We start from the raw sequence: 27,146 nt of genomic DNA on the forward strand, positions 1-27,146 counted from the left end.
GATGCAGGCAGCATTCAGACATTCACATCCCTCAGAGGGCTCCCTCAGCAACTCTTAGGATTTGTGTTTTCAGCCCAAGTTTAAAAGAGGTCAGTGCTGCACAGTCAGATTGTGAGGGAAAACTTCCCTGACTAAAATGATTCCAACCGCTGGCCACCCAGAATGCTCTGAAATGGCCCAGCAAGGAAAGCGCATTCATTCTAAGCACCTTGCAGGCAGATCACATATATGGAACCTCAGTCACCACCTGTGCACAGCTAGGCTTCCCAGGCCTCCCTTGTCCCTGTCACCCTCTCTCCTGTGTCCAAACATGGACCTTCCTCTGCCTTGAAGATTTCCACTTGGGTGTCACAGCCCTTCTTGGAAATGAAAGATGCAAAATTAAACTCTGTTTATCCCCATCTGAAACTTTTTCTGTCTCCTGTGTTGAATACCCCTCTTTCAAGCCAAGCACCAAACACCTTAACTGTTCTCTTTCCATGTTAAAGATGCTGCTGAGTTCCACTGATTCCTCACATCTCACCCTTGACTTAACCATCTTCTTTCTTATTAAAAACTAAAGAAAAAAACCCACCACTTTAAAAACTATTTGGTAGTATCTACTAAGTTGGAAATACACAAACTCTATGACTCAACAATTGCCCTCCTGTGAGAAATATGAGCATTTATTCCACGAGAAGACATGTACAGGAATGTTCCTATCAACTTTATTCATAACAGTCAGGCACTGGAAACAAGCTAAATGACCATTGACAAGAGAATAGGCAAATAAGTTGAGGCAGATTAGTATAATGGAAAACTGCATTGCAATGGAAAACAGCCATGCTTAGATGCAAAAATATGGATAATCCCAAAAATATAATGCTGAACCAAAGAACCTGGACTCAGAAAAGATATGGTCTATGATTCCATTGATATGAAATTCAAAAGCCAGGCAAAACCAATAAGGTATCAGGAGTCACAACAGAATTACGCCAGAAGAGGCAGTAGTTACAAGGGCGTATACGTATGCAGAAATTCACAGAACTGTAGATTTAAATTTGAGCATTTTACTATATGTGACATTAAACCTCAATGAAATGAATAATAAACATTGAAAAAGCAAACAAACAATATAGGACATAAGACTTAGTATTACATCATTTAGGTAGTGCTTAACAGAGAAACCAGATCTGAGACCTTGCTTCCCAAAGCTCAAGCTTCTAAATCAACAAAGTAGATTTCTGCCCATTTCAGTGTTTCCTCTGAAACACTGTGTCCCTTCCAGTGTCTCGAAGTTAAAGTCAGGGCAAGTGATGACAACTGCCTGGAGAGTCCTTGAGAAACCCAAAGGGAACATTTCTTTTTTTACGTCCAAAGTCCCACTTTGAAAAACTCCTCCCTACACTATACTGGTTTTCTATTCTCTTTCTTTATATTAACCATTTGTTTTTCTTCTGATTTCCTTTTTTGTAGTAGGCATTTTTTTTTTTCAAAAGATGCTTGTCTTTCCTCTCTTTTATAGGACAGGCAAGATGGGAAGTCTGATGGTAGCATGTCAGCCAAGGATGAACTTGTAACGCAGGTACCTCGGCAAGCCCCAAGTCTACTCACTCGTTCTAAGCTGGTCCAAGGCTGTGGAGGGGAGAACAGGATTTGGCTTCTAGAGAAACACATCTCAACATCTGCTTTCTTATCTGATTGATTATATCACACAGGACACTGTATTTCCAGCCTCTGGGGTTACCTTTGACAACCACACTGTAGGCAAGTGGCGCGAAGGGAGGTTGGTTGATCCCGTGGCTGGCCAAACTGGCTTTATCACCTTTTTAGGAACACGTTGCATAAAACTTCAATATGCATACTCCCTGAATAATAACAAGAATGTGGCTTAAAAATAGACAATTAGGTTTTCCAGGACTGCCAAGCTGTCTCCAGAATGTGATCTGCCAGAACAGAGTTAACTAGATCCAAAAGTTCTTCTTCATCCTTAAACGTATATTTCAGAACTCATTTTTTTAGCTGGATTCACCAATGAACTTCTCTTTGTGCCTTTCACAAAGTTCCAGGGAATGCAGGAAAGGCAGCCTGGTGAGGTAGAACAAGTACCAGAAAAGGAAATAGAACACTGGGGCCTTCTCCTCTGCCTCTGAACCTTAAGTTTCCTTGTTTGAAAGGGGGCATAGCAATCCCTGCACTGCCCACCTCCCATAGATGCTCCAAGATTCAATGAGAACATGTGGATGAGTGTAAAACATAAGCAATGATGCTTAATGTGGGAAAGCTCTAGACACCTTGAAAGGGAGAAAGTCAGATGGAGCGCACACACACACACAGTGCAGGTATGTCCGTCGTTTACAGCTGACATCTATCTGGTTATCCTGCATCTGTTCTGATTGGGCAGCGCCCATGCTGTACAGGTTGTTAAACATTTTGAATATCACCCGCAGAGATAAAGAATTACTCCTTAGGCTCCAAGATGCTTCTGGCTTTCACACAAATAATCACCCTTGGCAGATGAGAAAATTCCTAAAATTTATAAAGGGTGCTGCTGTCCATTTCAAACAATATGGCCCTGTGTTTGGTGAATTTTTAGCTTGCAATCTGGAAAAGTAGGCATTAGATAGTGAATATGGAGCAAAGCTGCATCTCTGTATCGGTGTGTCCTTCTGCTGAAGACACAGGTATTTATTGAGTACTCACTCTTGTATCTGGGACAATGGGGCCCTTGGTAGAAAGGTTATACACACACCCGCCCTGCTCCTGAGGCATTAAAATCCATTTGATGTTTTGTGATATTTACCTGAGAAAATAAAAAATAAAGACATATACAAATAAATGATAACAGAAGAAACCCAGAAGATATTATTGGGTTGGCCAAAAAGTTGGTTCTGGTTTTTCATAAGATCTTCTGGAAAAACCCTAACGAGCCTTTTGGCCAAACCAATATATGCTTCAAGTGCAATAGTTTTCGTTGCAGTGATCACGGAAAACTTCATAGAGGAAGTAGCTCTTGAATTGGGCCCAGAGAATGAGGAGTTCTTTTTTAAGAGGTTGCTAAGAAGGAAGTGGGCATTTCAGGGCATTAAGGAGGAGAAGAAACCAGTGTGAGCAGCCCCAAGGGGTGGGAATTAACTCCCTAGAAGGTAATAGCCAGGCTTGGCTGGAACTGCAGTGAAGGTTAGAGTAATTAAGAGAGAACAGTAGATTGGGGCTGCACTTAAATGCCTTGCATGCCAGCTTAGGAGATCTGGATTTTATCCTCTGGGTAATGAGACGTCTTTAAAGGTTTCTGAGCAGGAGTGGTATGACTAGTGACGTCCTGGGAAGGAACTGCATGGGGGCAGCATACAGGGCTTCACCTGAGGGGGGCAAGGCCCGAGCAGTGTGGGCACTGTGGCAGCTGCCGGAGATAAAGAGACATTCCAGGGAAAGAATTGGCAGGACAGGGTCTTCCCTGGATGACTGGATGAATAATAAGAGTAGCCAGGAGAGAGGGCCAGTTTTGTGGGGAAAGAAGATAGGTCCGGTTTGGAGCGTGTTCTGGTGAGACATCTGGCTGAATGTACCCACTGGACAGTGAGAAATGTGGAACCAGGGCTCAGGAGGAAAATGGGGGCTGGAAATGTGGATATGGAAGGTACTGGGGTGGAAGTGTAGTTAACTCCATGGCTGTTATTTTATTTAGGCGTAGGACCAGATGGCCCTAACTTTTAAGATCATAATCAGTTGTATCCCCCACAAAATCTAATCTTGTGCTGTGGGCACAATGCCACACCATTGTGAATAATTTGAAGTTGTGATGCCATTGCCCCATCTCTGATCCCGACTTCAAATGCCTGTCACCATTAACACTACTTAAAGGCCATTAGGCTGGAGACACTTAGCTGTTTAATCCCTCAGAAAACTCAGCCAGTGGACCAGCACCTACTGCCTCCTGACCTCCTCTCCTCCATGCCTGGAACCGCTTCTCTCCCGGGAGCTGTCTTAGCATCCACTCTCATCGCATTCCTCCTATTGGCTGAAACAGAGCTAATTTCTTTTTCTTTTGCCTTTTAAGTATAAGATCATCCCCACCCCGGGTACCCACCCCCTGCTGGTTTTGGTGAACCCCAAGAGTGGAGGGAGACAAGGAGAAAGGTATGTTCTCTTCTTTTTCGAGATGGAGAGGCTAGGCCAACCATAACCGAGTGGGCTGTGGAGAAGGCAGACCTGTGGTCCAATCCCAACCCTACCACAGACCGCTTGATGACCTGGTCCAAGGGACTTAATGTCCTTGTGCCTTGGTTTCCTCCTCTGTAAAATGGAGGTAATAATCATTTCTCCTCCCACAGGGGTTTCGTGAGCATTAAAATAAACACAGTGCTAGCCTAGGGCCTGTCACGTGGGCCATTATTATGGTTCCCGGAATCAGACCAAGTTCTGAGACGTCCGTTAACTTCCCAGCCTTGCAAGTCTTTTCTTGATTTAAGAGACGTGGCAGAGGCACCTGGCTGAGACCTCCTGACCTATCCCACCCTTGAGAAAGCAGGGCACCCGTCTCCTCAGTGAAGGAAACGCCCAGTCTGTGGGATGCCCCACGAGAAGGGGAGGGGAGGGGTGGCAAGGAGCAGAGCAGCTCTGCCTCCCAGTGTTCAGCTCTGGGGCAGTGAACAGATGGCAGGGTGATCTGGAATCCAGGTTTTAAAAAATAATAAGCAGGGTTTAAGCAAGAATTAGGAGAGCCCCCACCCCAGTCCTAGGGGCAGAGCACCCCTCCTGAACTGACCTGATTAGCCTCAAGCTGGAGCTTGGAACCAAGCCTAGATGTGGTCACTGCCCCCAGCCCTCCTCTGCCCCAACCCCACGTCCTGCATGTCCTCCTGATCCCAGGATTTGGGGGACCTTTCCATAGAGAGTCCCTTGGTGCCTTTGTCTGGCCCACAAAGAAGAGAATCATACTACCTAGAACATACAGAACATTTGGGAGAAGGTCTCCATGAAGGAGAAGTCTTTAGGAGAATGGAAATTCTGTTCTCCGGGTTGCTCTGTCCTGTCCTCTGTGCAAGGGGTGCTACTCCTGGGGTTGGAGACTAGAGTCCTGGATGGTGGGGAAGACCTTGAAATGGGGTGAGGGCATGGGTGAGGCCAGCCAGACCTGGGACTTCAGGGTCTGCAGGGCCTGCATGCACTCTTCTCCCCTCTTGGGTATAAATGGACCCACGTTCCCACCATCAATGGGCTGCAGAGGTACTTGCCCTCCTGTGACTTCTCACAATGACATTCCCCTTCTCTCTCTCGGTCTCTCTCTCTCTCTCTCTCTTTCTTTTTTTTTTTTTCCATAGAATTCTTCGGAAATTCCACTATCTGCTCAACCCCAAACAAGTTTTCAACCTGGACAATGGGGGGCCTACTCCAGGGTATGGAGATACGATCTTTACTTCTTATTTCTCCCCCGCCCCCTTAGATCTCTAAAGAAGATAGCTTTTGGGGTCACTTTTTTTTTTTGTCTCTTTCATCAGTGGACTTGTCCTTCCTGCCATTTCACTCCTTTTCTCTTCTTTCCTCATATCTACTCTTACTTCCTCCTGGAGATACTCAGGACCACCCATTATGGCTAACTCTGGGAAGTAGCCTCCTGTGCTTTATCCCAGAAAAAGTTGTTGATTTTGTAAGAGGGAGAAACTGCACATGTCATTTGTTGGCTTGACAAGAAGGGTGGGCTGGTAGATTACTTTAACTTATTTGCAAGGCCATATTAGCTGGTATCTTCATACTGAATCATCAGGGAGAAGGAAGGAGTTTTCTTACCACCGTCTGTCCGTGTTTCAGAAATCTGTACAGCTGACTCAGAGTTCCACTGCATGTTCTGTTGTGGGGGCCTGTAAGGATCAAGACAATTGGTTGTTCAATGAAATCACTTTTTTCCTGGATCATCCAAGTTTGAGGTTGTTAAGCTCCCCCTGGCCCTTCTCCTCCTGTCATTTGCCTATTGGCTATTTCCCTGCTCATCAGCAAAGTGTCAAGGAGACAGGGAACAATGAGGGGAGACAAGGCAGCCCCTCTGCAGCTCAACCCAAGGTCTATGGGAGGAGCTGGTCCTTGTGCTGGTGGCGGACATGATGAGCCCTGTAATCAGAGGCCCCTCCAGCATTAGGGCTGGAAGGTACCCAAAGACTGGTACCTTCTTACTAGCCAGAGACAGTGCACTAGAGACATCTGCCAGCCGGCCCAAAGCTATCTCAGTGCCAGGTCCTCAGACCTGCACCTGCTAGGCTGGGCTTTCCAACGCACAGCTGCTTTGCCCAACATCTGAACCTGCATTTCTACTCTGGGCTCAGCAAGACCTTACTAGGGGCTGGGGTGAGGACTCTAAAAAGGAACTCTGTCCCTGTCTTTGGTTTGACACAAAGCTATTATTAATGGCAGGGTTGGTGCAAGACCCAGTAAAGGGGAAAGAAACATGAATGTAGATTCAGCACCTCTGCCGTGACTTACCTGTAAAACTAACTTCAAAATAGAGCCCACCCATACGGCTGCGCGTGCCATCACGGTCACCATGATTGCCAATTACTGCTCCATTGTGACTTGTGACTGAGCAGCAGCCCACAAATACATTTACCAGCCGGCTCTCTTTTAGGGCATTTTAATACTTGAATACAGACAGTACTCTCACTTAACTGCATCTGTTCTCAATTGGTTTTGCCCAGGATGACAAGCCTGGTGGCTACTTCTAGAGCCACTGTGCCCTGAGTATCTCTCTCTGCTGTACATGTTAGCCTGTAATCAGACAGGCTGTCTAGCTGAAGGGAGCCTCCATTCAGAACCCACTTCATACAGGAGAGCAGAGTTCTTTAAGAGAAAGGGAGGGGAGGGGATGTTAATTTGTCCATGCTCGCATTGGTGACTCAGAAGGGGTCTTCTCAGATCACCATGCAGGGCAAAGAGGAAATACTGAGCTTTAGCTTCTCAAGCCCCACCTCAAGGCCTCCACAGGTCATGTCTGTGCTAAAGCAGAGGTTCTGAACCTTTTTTGCACCAGGAACCTATCTGGCAGTCTGATGAAGTCTACAGACCACTTCTTAATGTTAAGATAATATTTTTTAATGTATAAAATGAAATATATAGGAGTAACAGGGAAACTCATTATATTGAAAAGAACAGTTATCGAAAGGTTAAAAAACAAATTTGTGATAGGAGAATATATGTGATTTACTAAGACACTATATACCAAGTTCCAGAGACAGGTCTAATAGCTATTGTAAATTAAAAGCAGTGATGAGCAGAAGTGATATAAAATATCTGCCACAACTGTAGTGAAACATCGAAATACCTGTGATTTCGGCTGCTTAACAAAGTCACAGGTATTGTTAATACCCCTGTGATTTGTGGCCTACATACATAATTGAAGGAAATGCTAAATTTCACTTAGAGCTTAGGGAAGATAAGAGTGTAACATTTTCTTCCAGTTCATAGCCCTCTGGATTCTACTCCCAGACCCCTTAGATATGCACCTCAGGTTAAGAGCCCTGCTCTAAAGGGTTAAGGCCGCTGCGGGGAGATGATGCTCACTCCACTTAGGTCTGGGTGGGATGAAGATCCCGCCAGCTCAGTGCATCTGACTTAAAGGGGAGGTCGTGAGGACAGAGCAGGTGAGAGAGCTGGAGAGGAGTCAGAATGCCGGGGGTTAGTTGTATCAGTGCCAAAATAAGCAAACTATGGATTCCTCTGCCTAAATCATAGAGAATTTCTAGAAAACCATTTTCTGTGTTGAATGGTGAGTCAGCATCTCCTTATACAAAGATGGCTCCATGGGATTCATACTCAATGGCATTGCTTAGTAAGTTCTGGTTTCATAACACTAAGTGACCCTTTCAACCCCAAAAGGAATCAAGGTCATAACATACTCCCAGGGAAGGGAGCGGGCGGGGGACTCTGACTCAAGGAGTGTCAAAGGTCAGCCTGTAAACAAAACCATTTTGGCCTTTCTACTTCCAGACTTAACTTTTTCCGTGATACTCCAGACTTCCGTGTTTTGGCCTGCGGAGGAGATGGGACGGTTGGCTGGATTTTGGATTGCATTGGTAAGAATGGGCTGGAAGGGCCTTTGCAGTTGACTTATCATAAATATATTTAAAGTCAGAGGAAGGCAATAAACAAGAAAGAGAAATGGAGCCATGTTTTGTTCATCCTTGTTTCTACTCTTGGACCAGTGCTTGACCAAATATCTACTTTGGGTGGAAAAAAGAATAAAAGAAGATAATGGAAGGATTCCCAATGGTACAGATGTAACAGCTTAGTTTCAGGCCTTGCTTCATAAATAGCTGTCACGGCCGGGGTTTAGGCAGTCGCAGGACAGGCCAGAGGGGGGGTTGCGGGGAGAAGGAGCAGGACTGGGACTCCAGGCAGGTCCAGGGTGCTGGATAAAAGCCAAAGAGCTAAGCATTGATGCATAGCCCGGGGCAAGACACCTTGAGATGAACACCTGGAGCTGGAGCCCAGAAAGCACATCTAGGAAGCACAGATGAATGCAAGCAAAGAAGCGCCACGGTGGGCTGTGTCCAATATGCCGAGATCCAAAAGGCTATAGGGAGAGAAGGGAGGGCCCAGGCTGGGTATCAGGAGGCCTGGGTCTAGCCCAGCTCTGCCTGGATCTGTAGGTCCTTGGACACAGCACCACCAGTAAATGATGGAGAATGACTCTGAAATTCTGGGACAAGGGGTATATTCAAGATCTAACCCTGGAGCACCCAGATAAACACTGAGACATGGGACATAAGCATAGGAAAGCAGCCAGGGGTATTGTTGGGGAGGGTGGTCATCGAAGTCCGAGATGACCCAGAGCAACAAGCCCTGCGCTGCTTTGGTCTTTTCGTCCTTCATTCCCCAAATCCTACCTGTGCACCTCCAGGTGCCCAGCTCCCCTCAAGGCACTGGTGATGCAGCAGTGAACAAAGGACAAATATCCCACCCTCACGGAGTTTCCTTTCTAGAGGGAAGAGACAGGCAATAAACAAAGAAATAAGTGAAACATACAGTGTGTCAGAAGGTGATAAAAACATAGCAGAAAAGGGGCAAAGGGAGCTCGGCGGAGGGAGTGGGGTTGCAATCTAAGACCAGGTGGTTCCGAAGGCCTCGAGGAGCAGATGACATTCGCATGGAGACCTGGAGGAGGGTGAGCCTTGCGGATACCTGAGGGTAGAAGGAACAGCAAATACAAAGGCCCTGAGGTAGGAGCAGGCCAGGCTGCCAAAGGCAGTGGGAAGGCTGCAGAGCGTGCCTGGGGTGTAGTGCGTGAGGGTAGAGTGGCAGGGGATAAAGCAGAGATAATGCAGGGCCAAGTCACTAGGACATGTAGGACATTATATGGAATGTGGCTTTCATACTGGGAAGGTCCCAAGATGCTGGATGGTTTTAAGCAAAGCAGGGACACCACAGATTACAGAAACAGAAAAGGGCGGAAGCTGGGAGACCAGTTAGGAGGCTCCTGCAGTAATCCGAGGAGGGGGGACTGTGCCATGGACCACAGTAGTGACAGAGGAGGTGGTGAGGAGGAGTCAGATGTCTTTTGAAGGCGGAGCCAGCAAGATTTGCTGACAGACTTCATGTGGGAGATGAGGGAAAGGAAGGCGTCAAGGATGGGCCAGGATAGACCCTGAACAGGGTGGAGAAGCCTGGGCCCCCAGGGGTCGTAAGCAGACCACCTGGAGGAGGGGCACCGGCACCCCGCACACCTGCCACATCTACTCCCCCACAGGCACTTTGGTTTCCATGGACACAGCCCTGCCAAGCAGCCACCCACGCTCTCCTGTCACCTCGGGCTCTGGAGTTGTTTGTGGGAGGAGGGAGGCGTCCTCTGGGAGCCGAGGAAGGAGAAGCTGATCAGCAGGGGGTGGATGGCTGCAGTAGCTGGAGCTGCTCGCACGGGTCCCTCTCCATCGGGAAGGAGAAAGTAGGCTTTGCTGATAAGTTTTATAAAATTCAGCTGCAGAGGATACAGGTGATATACGCTGCCCAGAACAGAAAGGTCATGTGAGGTGATCTGCTTTTTCACAGATTAGTGGCCCAAAGATTAAAAAACAAGGGTAAAAGGAATAACTGCACAGTTTTCATTCATTCATTCAAGAGAGGTTGAAGCCCTTGTTCTGTGCTCTCCGCCGCCCCATTTCGGTCCCCTCTCTGATGTGCTGTCCTGCTACAGCCAGAGTGGTCATTCCTGAATGTCAGTGGGGTTGTGATGTGTGCAAAGCGTATCAGTGGCTTCTCAGGATTCTTAGATAAAGTTAAAAACTCTTCAGATGCTCCACAGGGCCCTAAGTGGTCTAGCAGCTGCCCACCCAGCCTCATTTCCTACCGCCATCCTCTCCCTCTAGACCCAGACACCCAGTCCCTCTCTCAGACCCTTGAAGGCACCAGTGTCCCTTCTACCACAGGGCCTGTCTGTTCTGCTCCCCTGGCCTTTGCTTGGTCAGCTTCTACTTCAGATTTCAGCCAAAGTGTGGCTTCCTCAGGGAAGCCTTCCCTGATAACTCATTACAGGACCACACTCCTTTTCCTTCCCAGTATGAATCTGAAATTATGCATCATATCTATGAAGACCTTGTTAATAGCTGTCTCTCCCTCTCAACTGTAGGTACCATGAGAGCCGGAGCCATGGCTTTTTTGCCTGCTATTAGAGCCAGAGCACCTAACACGGCACCTAGGCCTTCAGTAAATATGTGTGGAGATACTATGGTGAATGAGATATAGTTCCCCTAGGGAGGTTACAGGACATTTGGGGAACAAACAAGTAGTAAGTTACAAGACAGTGTGATGAGATCACCCCTGGTACTAAAGAAACACTGTGGAGAGGCACCAGGTCCAGACTAGGGCAACCAGGGAGGGCTCTGTGCTGAGCAACAGAGAGCTTGTGATTTAAGGCCCTGAAAGCACTTTAGCAAGGTTGACACGTCGAGTGGGAGGCAGGACGTGAGAAGGATGAGGCTAGAGAGAAAGGCAGAGCCAGGAAGGGCTTCGCTGCATGCTAAGGGGTGGTGGGAGCCATGACAGAAGGGAAAGCAGTGGACCAGTGTGATGAGGCTCATGGTGCAAGGATCTCCTACCTGGGTGGAAGTGTGGAGGGCACACCAGGGGGTGGAACTGGAGGCCGAGAAGGCAGAGAGGAGTCTGCTGCAGCAATAGCAGTGGGAAGGAATCGTACTGTCCCAGAACTCAGCCATCACCACGGGATGGAGAGGAGAGATTGCCTGGAGAGCTATTAAGGGGACAGCATATAGAAATTGATGTGTAAATGGATGTGGGACAGCATATAGAAATTGGTGTGTGAAGGAAAAATCTAGAATGACATCCAGGTTTCTAGCCTCAACACTGTGAGGATGGTTGATCTGCTGGGATGGGAACCACAGAAGAAGGGGCAGACCTAAGCAAACAAGGGCCTTCCAGGCAAAGGGAAGAGCACATGCAAAGGCAGGGAGGCATAAACGTGGACTGTGTGTTCTGGGAAAATGAGAGAGTCCACTGATTTACTCCATCTCAACCCTCTTGGTGGTAACCTCAGCCCTGAGTCTTGCCTAAGCTCAGCCACTTCCGGCATGAGTCTGACTACCTGGGGCATCTATGAACACCTGTTCTGCTGGGGCAGCCCTAGCATGAGCCTCACGCAGGATGCTGATTCTTGCATCACTCCCCGCTCAACCCCCAGCCATGCTTCCCAATCACATCCCTCACATCCTCCCCCGGCACCTGATGCACTGAGGTTTATGTAAGTGGTGTCCTCCAGAGCCCAGTGGGTGTCTGGCTTCCTTCAACTTTCCCAGCTCAGCCAACATGCTGCTGTAGACCTACAGCCAGATTAAAACATACATGTTCTGATGTGCTTTCTCTAACAGTTCAGTCTGATGCTCCTTTACAACCATCATGGGAGATAGGATTAGGAATCGGTGTGTTTGCAGGTCTGGGAGGTGGTGGAAGTGGCAAACTGGTACCCGGGTGCCAAATAACACCTGGGGGTTTTGCTTATTAGACACAATGTTATTTTTAAGCTTCTGAGCCTGAATGACTTGAGGCGAGGCATCTTCAGTTTTCCAAGTGCCCCACCATTTTCTGATATCTCAGACCCACCTGTTTTACTATTTATGCACCTGCCTGGCCTCTGAAGAAAGGAGGAGCATGGACTTGGAGCCACAGAGATCTGGGTTTGGATCCTGGCTGTGGAATGACTTTCCCTCTGTGAACCTCCATTTCTTCATCCATAAGAATGATAATACCTTGCAGGGTCTGTCTGAGGGATAAATGGGGTAAATGCTACTTATCATTAAAGATTAAAACTGTGCAAAGTAATGTTTTTGAGCTATATGCTTTCACCCCAAAGGAAAGAATTAGGATGAAATGAGGATAAACAGGTGCAAGTTACAGGGAGACAGATTTAACTCAATTTGAAAGATTCCTTTGCAGTGGTTAACACACTGCAGATGGAAAAGATGGCTTTAGGAAGTAGTGAGTTCCCCATCAGGAGAAGAATTCAAACAAAGAATGCTATGGAGGGCTTCAAGCATTAGATCAGGGATAACTAGACAACTTGAGCCTTCTATAATCACATGGCATATGGTTCTCTCTTCCTCTTCATGGGTTGCAGATAAGGCCAACTTCGCAAAGCATCCACCCGTGGCTGTCCTGCCTCTTGGAACGGGAAATGACCTGGCCCGCTGTCTCCGCTGGGGAGGGGGTGAGTCTGCGTGGGAGAGGCCTTACCCTGGAGACAAGTGCTGCAATCTACAGGGAGGCTCTGCAGAGCTAGGCTGAACTTCCCTCTTAGGGATCACATTCCACGGAGTAATACTCAACTCTGGGATCATCTCTACTCCATACTTTTTCCTTAACCTCCATTCCATGCCGAGGCCTGTGTCTACCCCTCACTAGATTTACTATCAGCCTGAAACTCAGCTTCAAGTCTGCCTCCCCCAGTAGAACAAGTCAACTTTAGGGTAGAATCTCCTCTGTCTCCCCTCCAGGGTTCATCCCAGTAGGGGCTCACTTAGGGATTTTTCTGCATGAAATTCCCCCTCTCCAAACTATTGATCTTCTGAATTAGGATTCAGAATGCAGACCAAAAAGCCACTTTGCCAGCTACTAGGGGCATCCAGATTATCTTAGGACCCCATGGCCAGGGGCCCTCATTTTGAAATTCACCTAAGGGGGGAACTCAGAATGGTAGCCAGCTTACAGGGCAATGGGCAGGAGCTAAGGAGAACTTTGCAAACTGCAACAGCCCCTGTGGAGCTGGGCGTGCTCCAGAGAGTGGAGAGGTTCAGGTCAGCACATGGAGCAGACAGATCAGTCTGGCAGGCAGAGTTGGGGTGAGACTCCAGATGGCGGATCAATTCCAAGAGTGATCCAAGACCAGGCCGGCAGCGGTCAGTGTGCATGCTTGGAGGGCAGGGGCAGAGCAAGCAGGAGCCAGCCCTAGAAGGAAGTTGGCAGGCATGGGAAGAGCTCCCAGGGTCCTCAACCACACACTGGGCTAGGGAAGGACCCTCTGTTCAAGAGGGGACAGGCAGACTTGTCGCCCCATGCCCTGGGCGTCTAGGCAGCCTAGCGAGGCACAAATTTCACACAGCCTTGTGCTCCCAGATGGCATCAAGGCCCTCAGCTACCTTGTTGGTATCATTGCTGTCTTGTGAGGCATCCCCTAAGGAGCGGACTAGAGCCCTGACAACTTGAAAATACTCTTCAAGGTTGTCCCAAAGGTAAGCAGGAACATGGAAGTGTTATTTGAAAGAAAAGATTGTCTCTCCCACTAACTTCTCACTTACAGTTCACTTGCTACATTAATTTTCTATTGCTACTATATAATAGTAACAAATGATTATAAACATAGAGGCTTAAAACATCCATTTATCAGCTCACAGTCCTGTAGGTCAGAAGTCTTGGAACAGCATGACTGGGTCTTCTGCTCAGGGCCTGACAGGGTAGAATCAGGGCACTGAACAGGCTACGCTCCTCTCTGAAGACTCTGGGGGAAGAATATGTTTCTAAGCTCATTCAGGTTGTTGGCCAAACTCAGTTCTTTGTGGTTGTAGAACTGAGGTCCCTGTCTCCTTGCTGGTTGTCAGCTGGGACCACTCTTAGATCCTAGAGGCCTCCCGTGTTCCTCGCCCGATGGATCCCTCCATCTTCAAAGTTGGCAGAAGAGAGTCCCCCTTACTTCCAATCCCTCTCAAGCTTCAAATCTATTTCTTAAGGGAAAGCCCAGTCTTTCTAAGGACACACCTGATTAGGTCAGATCCACTCAGGATAATTTCACTTTCTTGAAGTCAGCTGTGCCATGTAATATACCAAATCATGACCGTGACTATCCCATCTTATCCACAGGTCCTGGGGGTTTGCTCGGTATATATACCCGGGGGGCAAGAAATGTGGGGACCGTCTTAAAATTCTGCCTACGGTGCTGTCCATCTCCATCATGACACAGTCCTGGAACAGATCCTTAGTTCTCCCATGGGCAGCTTCCCGACCATCCAGCCCACCACTTCCCCAGGGCTCACTTCAGCTACACAGGCCTGCCCATCTCTGGCCGGCACCCAGCCCTACCCCTGTTACTCTGGCTTCCAGATCACCCCAGCTTCTTTCTAATTACTCCATAGTGTCCTCTCCTTCTCTGTGGCCCAGGCAACCTGAGTGGCTCTGGCCCACAGACACACTGGGGAGTCTCCTGGCCCCAGATGCCCAAGAGGTTCCTTGCCCTGACCGCTGCATCAGCAACAACTTAGCCTTTCTGCTCTGGGGGTAAATGCAGTGCTGTGCTCCACAGGTTATGAAGGCGGCAGCCTGACAAAAATCCTGAAGGACATTGAGCAGAGCCCCTTGGTGATGCTGGACCGCTGGCATCTGGAAGTCATCCCCAGAGAGGAGGTGGAGAATGGGGACCAGGTCCCATACAACATCATGAACAACTACTTCTCCATCGGCGTGGTGAGTTGGCCAGGGATGGCTCTTCTGAATGGGAGACAAGTGCCTGGGTGGGCAGGAAGGGTTCTAGTCTTCCACTGTCCCCTCTGGGTCCCTATTCTTTACCTATCTCGGCTGCCCCCAGCCTCGACTCAGGTCCAGGCATCCTTGCATCTGGCCTGGGCATGGACATCCTTATCGCACCAAGCCCCGCCCATGATTATGGAGGAAGCTCCTGCCCCTATCATTCAAAAGACAGCACATTTTTCAAAAGACCTATTTACCCTTTGGATAATTTGAAGTAGTTAAAGAAAAGCGACACCAAGAAATAACCAAGGGCTGAGGTCAGAAGGAGACTCTCATGTGAGCTTCCAGAATTGGAAATTCTGATCCTCCAGGGAAGACGTTGTCTCAAGCTGGCTCTACTGGCTTAGCTCTCAGAATTCCATCTCTCCTGTTCTCTCCCCTCATCCCAGCCCCACTCCCCACAATCCAAGTGCTCATAAGCCTCTGGGGCATCTCCTCCTGGCTGACCCCTCAGGCTGAGCTCCGTGTTCCCCCTGGTGCGCCCACAGCCCTCTGTGCTCACCTCTGCCTTAGATTGAAGGGATTGTTTTAATGTGCCTGTCTCAGCCCTCCTGAAACACACACACGTGCACGTACACACGCACGCACCCATACACATACACACACAGACACACACACGGTAGTAGGACAGCACCACGTTCCTCTTCCTCCCCTAGCTCCCATCACATGTAGCACAGCTCAGTTAGTTTTGTTGAACTCAGCTTCTGGTCCAAAGTGCATGGGGTGGACACTGCTTCCCAAACTGTTGGGGACAGCACTGGGGAGAAAAGTTATCGATCATTTCCATAAATAGAACTGGGGTTTGGGAGGAAGGTGCAACAAAGATACTAGCATTTATTGAGCACCTACTGCGTGCTCTCCAATGTGCTAGACTTTAGTCCTCACAGCAATCCTGCAGGTGGGGATTATTGTCCCCACCATCCGCATGTTACAGATGAAGCCTCAGGACACCGGGCGAGGAAGCGCACACACACTGTGCCTTGCTCCGAAGCCAGGTTCCTTCCTCTCTGCTTCCCTGTCTTGGGAATTATGCTGCCCAGTTTCATATGCACATAAGCCTCTCCAGACCAAGACTGTGTGATCTTCTCAATCATCACCTGTGCCTCTTTTGCAAATGGTGGTGGTTTAAAAAAAGGAAAGAAAAAGAGAAATGATAGGTAGCTTGAGGGAAGAGCAGGGTTAAGGAAAGGGTTTTGTTTTTTAATAAGAAAACTAAAAGGAGAACCGTGAAAGAGAAAAGGAATGAATAATAATACCTTATATTTACGGGATTTAAAATTTACCATATTCACAGATATTTTGATTCTTATGATTACACTGGAGGGCAGTACTACTTCCATTCTGTAAGTGAGGAAATAGAGGATTAGACTAAGGGATTTGCCTTCATTTTCTGACTCCCAATGCCGCCCTCTTTTTCTATTACTAAAACAGAAGAGAGAGGCATTGCTGGACCTGTGATCAGGCTCTGAGAGGATGGGGGCGCTGGACGAGAAACATATTCAGGGGTCTCTGCTGTCCTGATATGGTTTATCTCCCCAGCTCCCCTGCCCTCATTGGGGGAGACGTCTTTCCCTAGCACCCTCCAGCTCCTCCCCCAGTGACCTAGGCAGACCTCTCCCTCCTCTTCTTGACTCAAAAGCCCCTCTACTTTGGGACCACCTGCTCAGGCTCCACTTCACGCAGTCTTCAGCTTCTGCAAATCAGACTGGACTGACAGGTCTGGTGTTCGGGGGTCAGAGGACTTCTGGAGCACGGGCTTCCCATCTTTACAGTGTGACAGAAACTCGTGTCCTTTTCCTAAACCAGAGGATAACTTGCTGACATGTACTGAGTACCTAATGCACACCAGGCACAGTGTCCCTATTGGTGGGTATAGCCCTTGCCCTTTTATATTTTGTAAGAAGGATCTGTAGCTTAGAAAGATAGAGACCAGTCCAAGCTGGTGAGTGATAGAGCCGGGAATCACTAGAGTCAAGTTCCAGAGCCCACCTAGCTATGGACTCTGAGCCATGCAGCCTCTGCACAGCCCTCCATCTCCATGCTGCCGAATGCAGCAGCATTGGGTGGGGAGGTGGGCCTTAAAAGTTAGTGCATGATGGCTCGCCTATACCCCACCTGTACCCTTTGTCAGAAATGCAGATTCCACCCCTGTGACAGATCCTGATTCATATTGAGTCAGTTGGTCCGGGCAAGGTCTGGGAATTTGCATTTTTAACAAGCCCCTGAGATAATTGTGATGCAGACAATCCCAATCAAGTCCTCAGTGAGTGAAGACAACCCGTTAGAACAGAGAAGGATGGTCAAAGGAAGTGGTTCTTCACAGGAGCAGAACCCAGATCTGAAGTAGATGACAGAGAGAAAAGATACAAAGGAGGGGAAAGCAGCACCTGTAAGCCATGGGCCAGAAGTGAGAGCTGAGCCGCAAGACTGGGTGATCTGCCTGGGAGCTTCTAGATGGCAGGTTACACCCACGGCTGCCTTCAGAGTCCTCAGCCCCAAGTCTTCTCTTTCTTAACATGCCCAGCTCTGGCTGCCAGAAAAAGCAGGACTCCTAAGGCCTCCCTGTCCATGTGTGCCAAGCGCCATATGCAAAAAATGACATTCACTTAGTATTGCTGACCAAATGGATGACCATGCCGAAAAGGAAGATACAACTTCCCCTCAACTAGATAACCAAGCCCTAATCCCAAAAGCCAAAACTGAGCATGGTTTTAATTCATTCTTACAAATAAGACGGAAGTGGGTGGGGGGATGGGAGGGAGGGAGGGAGGAAAAGAAGGAAAGAATACAGACTAATTGTCCCCCAAGGAAATGCATAGAGGGACTTCCCTGGCAGTCCAGTGATTAAGACTCCGCGCTTCCACTTCAGGGGGCTCGGGTTCTATCCCTGGTCGGGGAACTAAGATCCCGCATGGTGTGCGGTTTGGCAAAAAAAAAAAGGGAAATGCATAGGAACAGATTCTCCATTTCATTCAGCAGTCAAGATATTTATTTGCCCTGGGCTGACCTATAATAATCCAATCGGTTCATCTTTCAAATTATGAAGAACTTCACAAAATCTTTCTGTTTTTTTTCATATACCTTTAGCTTGTGCGTGTTTAATATTTTATTGCAAAGCAGTGAAGAACCAGGATTGTTTTTATCTCACTAGTGTACCCTTAGCCTTGTCTCAATAAAATGCTTGCAGGGTTTGTGTGCTCACTCTTTAAAAGCTGGAAAGGGAAATTCTTGAGAAAACAAGTAGCCAACATGTAACCCTAAGAGAATCTGGGGCTGACATTTGCAGAAGCTCTTGCTCCCTATTTGACTTCCCAAACTTTGTAAGAGGAGAAGTAGTATGTAAACCAACCCCCAGTTTTACTTCCTTAAGATGATTAGAGTCGGACTCCTTTGGCAAAGAGAGCTGCAGTCTTCGCCTCTTTTGGAGGACCTGGAATATCTTACTGACATCAAATGTCTGCTGCCCAGCATTTGTAAAGGTGGTGACAATGACCGATGCCATGGTGTCCCTAGGTGGTAAAGAATTCACCCCGATGAGTTCACTCACTCCTCTTGGTGCCAATAGAACCCATTTAATAGATGGAGGGATAAACAGGGCAGACTCCTACCCTAATGAGAGAGTGACGAGGGCCTCACTGTCACCACATTCCCATCACCCACAAGACACGCCAGCTCCCCACCAATGAAGAGCTGAGATTGTTGGCCTTCTCAGCCCTGAGACCTGATAACAACCATTGGCAGGAGATTTTAAACACAGTCATTCAGGACGCTACTTCCTCTGACTTCTCTGGCCTCCTCATCCCTGCTCTTTATTTTTGGATTTGCAGAAATGTCAGGATGGCCAGGTATCAGTGACAGGAAGTTTGGGACTGCAAAATAATTCCTGTGGTATGTGTAATTCTGAACACCTCAAAGGCTCTGCTTTCACTGAGCCTTAACAGGATAAGTAAACAGCTAATCCCTTGAGTCAATGAAATCTATTTCTGATGCTAGGGGAACCCAGGGGCCAAGGAGAGGCCACAGTCATTACACTAACCCACACACCATCTTCTACCTTACATTCTGTACTTATTAGACTTTACCAGCTAAGTTTCCACAATGGTAGACCCATTAAGGAATTTGTCAGAAAGTCATCATTTCCCTGCAGCCTTTTAAATTCCTTCAGCCTCAGGTTCTTGTCTGTCACCTATGAGAGCCAAGAAGGTACTAGAACAATGGGACCCACTGAGAGGTGTCTTGGACAAGGGGTCTACACTCTTTTTCATTCCCCAATCTGCTGTCATTTTTCAGAACAAGCCAAATTCCAAATAATCTGTCTTATTGTCTCCTTTCTGTTTTTTTTTTATCTCCATAGATTGCCAAAGTGACTTAGACCTACGTTGTCCAATATGGTAGCCATTAGCCACATGTGGCTATTGTGCACCTGACATGGGGTTACTCTAAGTTGAGAGATGCTATAAGTATAAAATACACATCAAATTTCAAAAATGTAGTATGAAAGAATTTTAAATATCTCAATGATTTTTAGATTAACTACATGTTGTAGTGATAATATTTGTTAATTGAAATGTATTATTAAAATTAATTCCATCTGTTTCTTTTCACTTTTTTAATGTGGCTACTAAAATTTTTTTAATTTATTTCTATTGGACGGGACTGGCCTAGACATCCAAATAGCTCAGAGTCCAAATGACTACTGCTTATATTTGGAAGGGGCACAAGAATCTTTTGTCCAACTCTGCACTTGGGAATTTTAGTTCAGGAAAGAGTAGCCATGTGTCCATACTGCTTTTATCTCCTTTTCACCGCACACCTCATAGAAAGGACCTTGGAGAATGAGGCCATCAGAAATGGGTGTGCAATTCCCACCTCCACCCGCACCGTCCGAACAGAAGTCTCATTTTGCTGGAATTATTACAAGAAAGGGTTGGAACCATGGTAGCACTGGTTTCTAAAATTTAAATGAAGTCACTACTGAATGTAAGTACAGCCAGCTAGCTCAGTGCCTGGCACAGAGAAGCCCAGAAGAGGATGGAGGTGAATCTTGCCTCTCTTTTTAATCCCCAGGTAGAGAAACATGGTCAGAGTCTTTACCAGCATTGCCTTTTCAAAACTGAACAGCAAAGGACCTGCTCAGCTCCCTCTAACCACTTTGTGTATTTACCACGGGATTACATTGTCAAATTAGGAACCACATGCTTAACTAGTAATATTGTAAAGGCTGGTCTTTGTGAAAAGAAGCTTTGCAAAACCTAGTTATGGAAAAGAAAAGAAAAACAAGGATAATCGGAACTACACAGAGGGCAGGGGCCTGTGCACATATCCCAGGGAATTAAAAAAACAGGAGCCAGTCATAACAGTGTTGGGGGCAGGGGACAGTGAAGTACAAATCGTGCCAGGCAACATGTGATTGCTTTTTTCTTTTCTTTCTTCTTTCTTTTTTCCTGACAGAAGAAAATTAGTGCTTCAAAAGAACACAAGTAGATGGAATGTTTTCTTGAATTCTAAAGAAGCATTTGACAGATGTCACATGAATCTTATTCAGAGTGTTCACGAAACTTGCTCAGAGGAGGGAACTGGGGGCATGAAGCGCTCCTGCCTGGAGAAGCTGTGCAGGCTGGATAGGCCCAGAGGACAGAGGCCCCCGCAAGGTGTTGCACCTCTCCCACCATTGTCCACAGGGGTGCCTAAACTTCAACTCTTGATGTGTCTTAAACAAAAAACTAACAAAGAAATCAATAACTAGAGTTAAAATGTTAAATTCCTGATACATTGTTTCAGCAAAGAGTGTTTGCCAACCATAAAATAAGCCCATATCCTTGACTTGTCCTGTCTGCCTTTCAACAGGGGCTGCTAGCTGGGTTTACTTCTCTGCCAAGTGCAAATATTACAAAAGCTCCTCTTTGCCCCCAACTTGCCTCTGGATTTTCTGTCCTCACCCTTAGCCTGTATTTTACTCCCCACACACAGCACATGCTCAAAATAAGCTTCTTCACTGAGCTACACCTCCTGATGTTAAAAAAAATTTTTTTTTCAGAAATTTTCTTTTGTCGAATTTCCATATCAAGAAAAGGAATTAATATGCACTAGCTGAAAATTCACCGTGTGAAATTTGAGTTTTCTTTTAGCTACACAGTCCAGTAAATGAGTTTCTGTATCTTTTTTTTCCCTGCACAAATCTGAATCAGCTCCCTTGTTCTGTCGCCACTCCCCCCACCCCCTCCCCTCCCACCCTCCCCCACCCTCTCCCCTCCCACCCTCTCCCACCCCACCCCCACCATTCCTAGCTCAATTAACCTGTTTATTTCTAAAACCCACCACCTGCCCCCCCCCCCAGATGTGCTGGGGGGAGGCCTGAGCTGTGAAGGTGGGGCGTAGCACATTCTTTTGCTGGAAAAGGAGACCATTAACAAGGGTGGAGGACCAAATTTGAGGAAGAAAGATGAGTTCAGTTTTAGGACTGAAATTCAGGTTTGGTTCTAGAGCGATACACTGTGGAGACATCAGCAGCTACATGTTAGTAACAACTGTGAGAACTCGAGATGGCCCGTGGCATGGAGTGTAGGCTGCAGAACGGGCTCAGGGCTGTGAAGTCCTGCTCCGGGCATGGAGAGCCCGGAAGCATGGTGACATGAGAACTATCCTGTGAGTTCTGAGGAGCAGGTGGCCAAAGTGCAGCAAAGGAATGTGCTAATAGGAGGACAGCAAAGTGTCCATAGAATGTGATAATGAGACTCTTACTGACCTTGGGGAGAGTTGTTTCCGTGGAGTGATCAAGAGGCAGAAGCCAGAAGTTTAAATATATTTTTAATTATCTGCTAAGCCTGTTATCCAATGCTACCAATTCTATCTACTGATATGGATGATTAAGAGTTAATATATAACAGCATCTACCAACATCAGTTTTCTGGTTTAGAGAGTTATGCAAGATGTTATCACTGGGGGGAGTTGGGTGAAAGGGACACAGGGACTCTCGGTACTATTTTTGCAGCTTCTTATGAATATTCCAGAATACAAAGTGTTTTTTTAAAGAGTGAATAGGGTGAGGCATTTGCAAACACTCACACTCAGCCCCACGTGGGCTTCTGTGTTCTCACTGCTCACAGACCCAGACACGCTCCCTGCCCCCAAAGGGCAGCTGCGTCCCCTTTCGCTCTCCCTGAACTCGGGCGGGTAGAGAGTGAACATTGCAGACTCTAACAGGATGGGGGGCGCTGGCCCCTAACCTTGGACCTGGTGTCCAGCCTCTGTGAGGGCCTCCCTGGTCTCCCCTGTGAGATCTGGGGGATTTCGGTGAGAGCGTGTGCTCGCTTCCCTTCCTTCCACATTATGCAGGGTCAGGACCACTAACCAGGGATCTGCTTTCTGTTCCTTTGCCTTTCAGGATGCTTCCATCGCACACAGATTCCACGTGATGAGAGAGAAACACCCTGAAAAATTCAACAGCAGGTAAGAGGGCCCAGCGGGTGTAGCCGGGGCTGCACTGCCCGCCTGCCCTGCCCGCGCGGCCACGGGCCTGTCCCAGGCCTCCACCTGCTCTCACCGAAATGTTCTCGGCCCGGCTGCCCAGCGCTTTTCCTGCCACGTTGCCGGAAGGAGGGCTTCCATTTCCAAGAAGAAAGCAATGTCAGAAACCTGCCGCAGTCTGGTGGCCTGTCCCCTCGCAGAGGGTGATGTGCAGAGGGAGGGCCTGGGGCCAGGAGGGAGGGCGTGGTGCGCCCGCCTTGGGGAGTGGGGGTCTGCGCTTGACTAACTGGATCCCCCTCCTGGGGCGCGCCGCTTTCTCAAAACCAACTGCTCCCAGCCCCAGTCCCTTGATTCCTCGGGTGAGGGGCTGGCAGGGGGCAGAGGCCTCAGCTTCCCCTCGTCGCAAAGAGGAGGGGGTGGCCGCTCGCGTCCCGGGCCGAGAGGGCCGAGAGGGCCGAGAGGGCCGAGAGGGCCGAGAGGGCCGAGAGGGCGGCGCCTCCGCCTCCGCCTTCCCTGCCGGCAGAGGGCAGCAGAGGGAGGCCCTGCAGAGGCGGGGAGCCCACCCGAGCCCAGCCTCAGCCCGCGCACCTGTGCAGGCAGGCTGTGAGGTCCAAAAACCAAGCAAAAAGAAAACCAGATCATTTGCAAAGTCAAACCATTCTGCCGGCGGGTGGCATATAGCTACCCTGGGATTGCTCAGTTACCTTTCTCCCTCCTTTTCCTCTTCTCGGTGGTTAATTTGCATTCTTTCTCTTTCCTTTTTGTTGGAGCTTATCTAAGTGACCATTTGATCCCACCCCCCCCCTCTCAGGCAGGTGGGGAGGAGAGGGGGTATTAATTTGGGCTCAGATTGAGTCTAAGAGACTTGACTTTATTTAGCCCGCCAAGCAGAAGTCCCGTGTTACCCGCACACGTTCATGTAAAGCCAGGCACTCCCACAGACCTCCATCATTTTCATCCCTCCTCCTTTCCCCGGACTCCATGGCTGGGAGGTTAACCAAGAATCAGAAAGTCTTTTTCGGGGTCAGAAACTGAACGTAATGAAGCTACTTTGACTTCAGGAAAAGTGATCTGTGGAGTCTAATAGTAGCTGAGCTAACCTTATTAGAATGTACTTTCTCTCACACACACCAAGTCAGCTCACAGAACACTATTAACGTGTATATTTTCAGCCCCTACTGCTATTATAGTCACAGACTTACAGATCAACTGATGCTCTTCTCACAGTCTTTTTCACTCTAATATATACACCAAAAAGATCACTTTAAAAAAATACTCCTTCTCTTCCATCCATTCCAGACTTTTACGGTCCTCTTTTTACACAGATACCATTGTGCATACTCATGCACACATGCTTGATAGGACGCCAAATGTTTGTGAAATCCATGGGGGGTTCTGTTCATTCATTCAACGAATGTATCTTTTGAAAACAGTACCAGGCACTGTTGTATAGGTGTTTTGGATAGACATGTGTAGGGGGCTCACAGTGCAGGGGTGGAGACAGACTGGAAAGCAGCATTGCAGAGTGATTTGTGTTAAATGATATGAATCAAGGTGACATAAAGCAAGGGCATGGAATTTGATGTGGAGGGTCTTCCAACTAGAGAGATGCCTGAACCAAGACACAGAAAACAAGTAAGTACTTTCCAGGTTGACAGAAAGAGAAGGTCAACCCAGCGAGAAGGAACCAAATGTACCAAAAGATCCAAAGGAGTGATGGAAAACAGCCTGCTTGGGCAAGAGCAAGCTATTCAGTGTGGTCTGTTGTGTGGTCTCCTTTAGTGGAAAGAAGCAAAACCTCCGTAGTTTGTAGAGAGCAAGGAAGCAGAAGGAGGGAAGAATTTCTCCATACTCCAAAAATCAATAGACAGTCAACATATGACATAAATAGAGCAATCATCAATTATCCACATGATTAAGTACAGTTAGAAAGCTACCTCTGTCAGAAAAAAGTTGTAACTGTTCATTTCAACCCCAAGTATGAACAGTTTCCCTGTGATCTGAATGACTGCTTTTCCTCCCCACTTCCCAGTTTCCATCAACAAGACTACTCTCTGCAGTTAGGTGTGCATCTTACTCTTAACCTGGTTGAGGTCAAGGTCATGTGGTCGCCTAAGGATGCCAGACACAGGGATTTGCATGTAAATCCATGTGCCTACTAACAAGTGAAGACATAGTGGCGTAGAGGTAGGCCCTGTTTCACAAGGTCCCAGAACACTTCCTATTAAGAACTTTGAGTCCATGCTGCTTCTACCCTGCCTGCTTGCTCATGTTGAAAATACCCAGGAGTGCCCAGTTTGTCCACTGAGAGGCAGGCGAGCAGCCATGTTTTTCCAGGATTCCTTATTTAGCTTTGGAGATGGTTTTAAATAGGCAGGTGGTTGTTGCCATGGTTACCCCATTACACCAGCAGCTAAATTTAGGAAGGGCCACAAGGGATAGGAAGAAAGCTTGATACGGGGATTTGGAAATGTAAATGATATTATCAAACAAGGCTTCAGTTTTACTCAGCTAAACTTAGGTTTTCCAAAGAGTAGTCACTGCTTGGCTGGATGCCCTTACTGTTAATGCCTGGGACTAGGCCCTCAGGGATAACCCTGAGGTTAAATCTAGGGACTTGTAACTGTTTTGTTTTGCTTTGTTTTGAACAAGGGAATGCGACTAGTCAGGGCTAGAATTTATCAGGAAACTTGAATCTTTTGCGTTGCTCATTCAGTTTTCTGCGCTATTATAACAAGAATTCTTAACCTAGGTACAAGGGCTGCAGGAGCTCTGAAGACACCTTGGAATTGTATGTAAGACATTGAGTACATTTTTCTGGAGAGAATGTCCATAACTATCAGAAGGTTCTTGAAGGGACCCATAACCACTCAAACTGTTAAAAGCAACAGTTCTGAGCCCTCTTTGAGTCCTAAGAGGCATCAAATTATGACTCAACTGTTGGGGTTTCAGGAAATTCTTCCCCCAGTGGCCTCTCGACATAGGTTGTTTGTTGGCAAGGAAGGTGGTTGGTTGCACAAAACTGTTGTTCCCTGTGGAATCGTTTTGTTCATGGAGTAAGAACCAGACCCAAGGATGCTGGATGATGAGCCAGGTGTGATGTCAAGTATTAGAAGACCTTTAATGGCAGGGATAGGGCTATATTGAGTTCATTCTACTTCCTAATCATTAACAGGCTAATTACTAATTGCTAACTTAGTAATGTTATGATATTTATCATCTCGTTGGCATAAACGAAAGAGAGATTTAATTCACCTGAGATTATATAATGTGTTAGAAGGTGTTCTAGGACACAAGGGGAAATAAGACATGGTTCCTGCCTTCAAGGAATTCATAGTCTAGCAAAGAAAAAATAAGCCTCAAATATTTTTTACAAAATGATTTTCACATACAAGGAGGCTACATGTTGTAGGTCATAGAGTATACAGGAAGCTGTATCATATAAGACACTTAATAATGGTCGTATCCTAACATCACTTGTAAATGAATTGTTTAGAGTGCAGAAATTGTGTTGTAAGGGAACCAAACTAAGAACTGTTACTTTTTGAGCTCCTACTACATGCCAGGTGATAAACTAGTTATTTTAAATACATTAGAATATTTGAATCCCCAAACTGCCCTACGAGGTAAATACTAACATTCCCAGATAATGGAACTGAAGCTGGGAGAAGCCAAGTCACCCAGCCGAGGTCATACATCTTTTTAAGCAGTGGGGCTGATATGATTTAAGCCAGCTTCTAATTCTAGAGTTCAAACTCTGTTTTCTGCACTTGCTGTCTTCCATGGATTGCATCAAGCAAATACCAATTGTATATCAAACATTCTGATGGGTACGTTATACATGATCCCACCCAGTGCTTGCAATGACATGCAAGGGTAAATGCTACTGTCCCCATTTTAGAGATGAAGAAATTGAGGCTGAGGAAGGTGGAGCTAGTATCAGTTGGATCCACCTTTATGGATGGTCTCTATGTGGAAGTGCCTGCTGAGTTCCAGAGAGGGACCGCAGCTATCCCACCACTCTTACCTTGTGCGGTGGGACTCTTCTCCCTATCTCAGTGTCCACAGCAAGGAGCACGACTGACTACATGACTTGCGTAGCCCAGTGCAAAGTGAAGTGTGGGGCATCTTGCTCAAAAATCATTAAGAATTTCAAGTCAGTGACAGCAGAGCATTAAACCAACCACAGGGCCCTTCTCAGTGTGGGTTCCCATACAGCTATACAGATCTCACAGCCATGAACTGGTCCGAGCAAGGAGAGAGGAGATCAAAAAAAGAAGACACATTTGCCAGGGCTCACAGAGTGAGGAGTTGGCAATAAAGGTAAAAGAATGGAGGAAAGAGGGTTTCAGTTAGGAGAGGAGGGGGACGGATTATCAGTCCCTCAAACAGGCGGTAGTCAGAATTAGCAGAGGAGCCAGCAGTGTCTTCCAGGTATCCAAGAACCAGTCCCCCACGAAGTTTCTGGACTCACTCTCTGTGAAGCGTTTTGTATGTATGGGACAGATACATATAAGTTACCTAATTCCCATGTCACTGTCAGTGAGTATCCAGAAAGAGAAGTCTAACTATGGGATTTTTTCACTGTTGCTCAGAAACTCAGAGCACTTGAGGAATGTGGTATTCCAAACCTGCTGAGTGCCATCCACTTGAATATGTCCCTCAGCAGTTTAGGCTGAAGCAAGATA

At 47.3% G+C, this 27,146-nt stretch overlaps 1 protein-coding gene across 4 annotated transcripts in view; it reads left to right on the plus strand.

The window, feature by feature from the left end:
• Nucleotides 1–27,146, plus strand: part of DGKG (diacylglycerol kinase gamma) — a 162,236-nt gene that overhangs the window by 57,141 nt on the left and 77,949 nt on the right. For 2 of the 4 annotated variants that reach the window (XM_061194375.1, XM_061194377.1), the window contains 7 exons: nt 1,505–1,564; nt 4,040–4,119; nt 5,304–5,378; nt 7,957–8,042; nt 12,593–12,682; nt 14,768–14,928; nt 22,376–22,440. In XM_061194375.1, coding sequence (XP_061050358.1) covers nt 1,505–1,564; nt 4,040–4,119; nt 5,304–5,378; nt 7,957–8,042; nt 12,593–12,682; nt 14,768–14,928; nt 22,376–22,440 — 617 coding nt within the window. The remainder of the gene's footprint in view (nt 1–1,504; nt 1,565–4,039; nt 4,120–5,303; nt 5,379–7,956; nt 8,043–12,592; nt 12,683–14,767; nt 14,929–22,375; nt 22,441–27,146) is intronic. The other 2 variants (XM_061194376.1, XM_061194378.1) reach the window with 2 other exon arrangements.

The sequence above is a fragment of the Eubalaena glacialis genome, chromosome 6 (assembly GCF_028564815.1).
Source record: "Eubalaena glacialis isolate mEubGla1 chromosome 6, mEubGla1.1.hap2.+ XY, whole genome shotgun sequence".
Classification (NCBI taxonomy): domain Eukaryota; kingdom Metazoa; phylum Chordata; class Mammalia; order Artiodactyla; family Balaenidae; genus Eubalaena; species Eubalaena glacialis.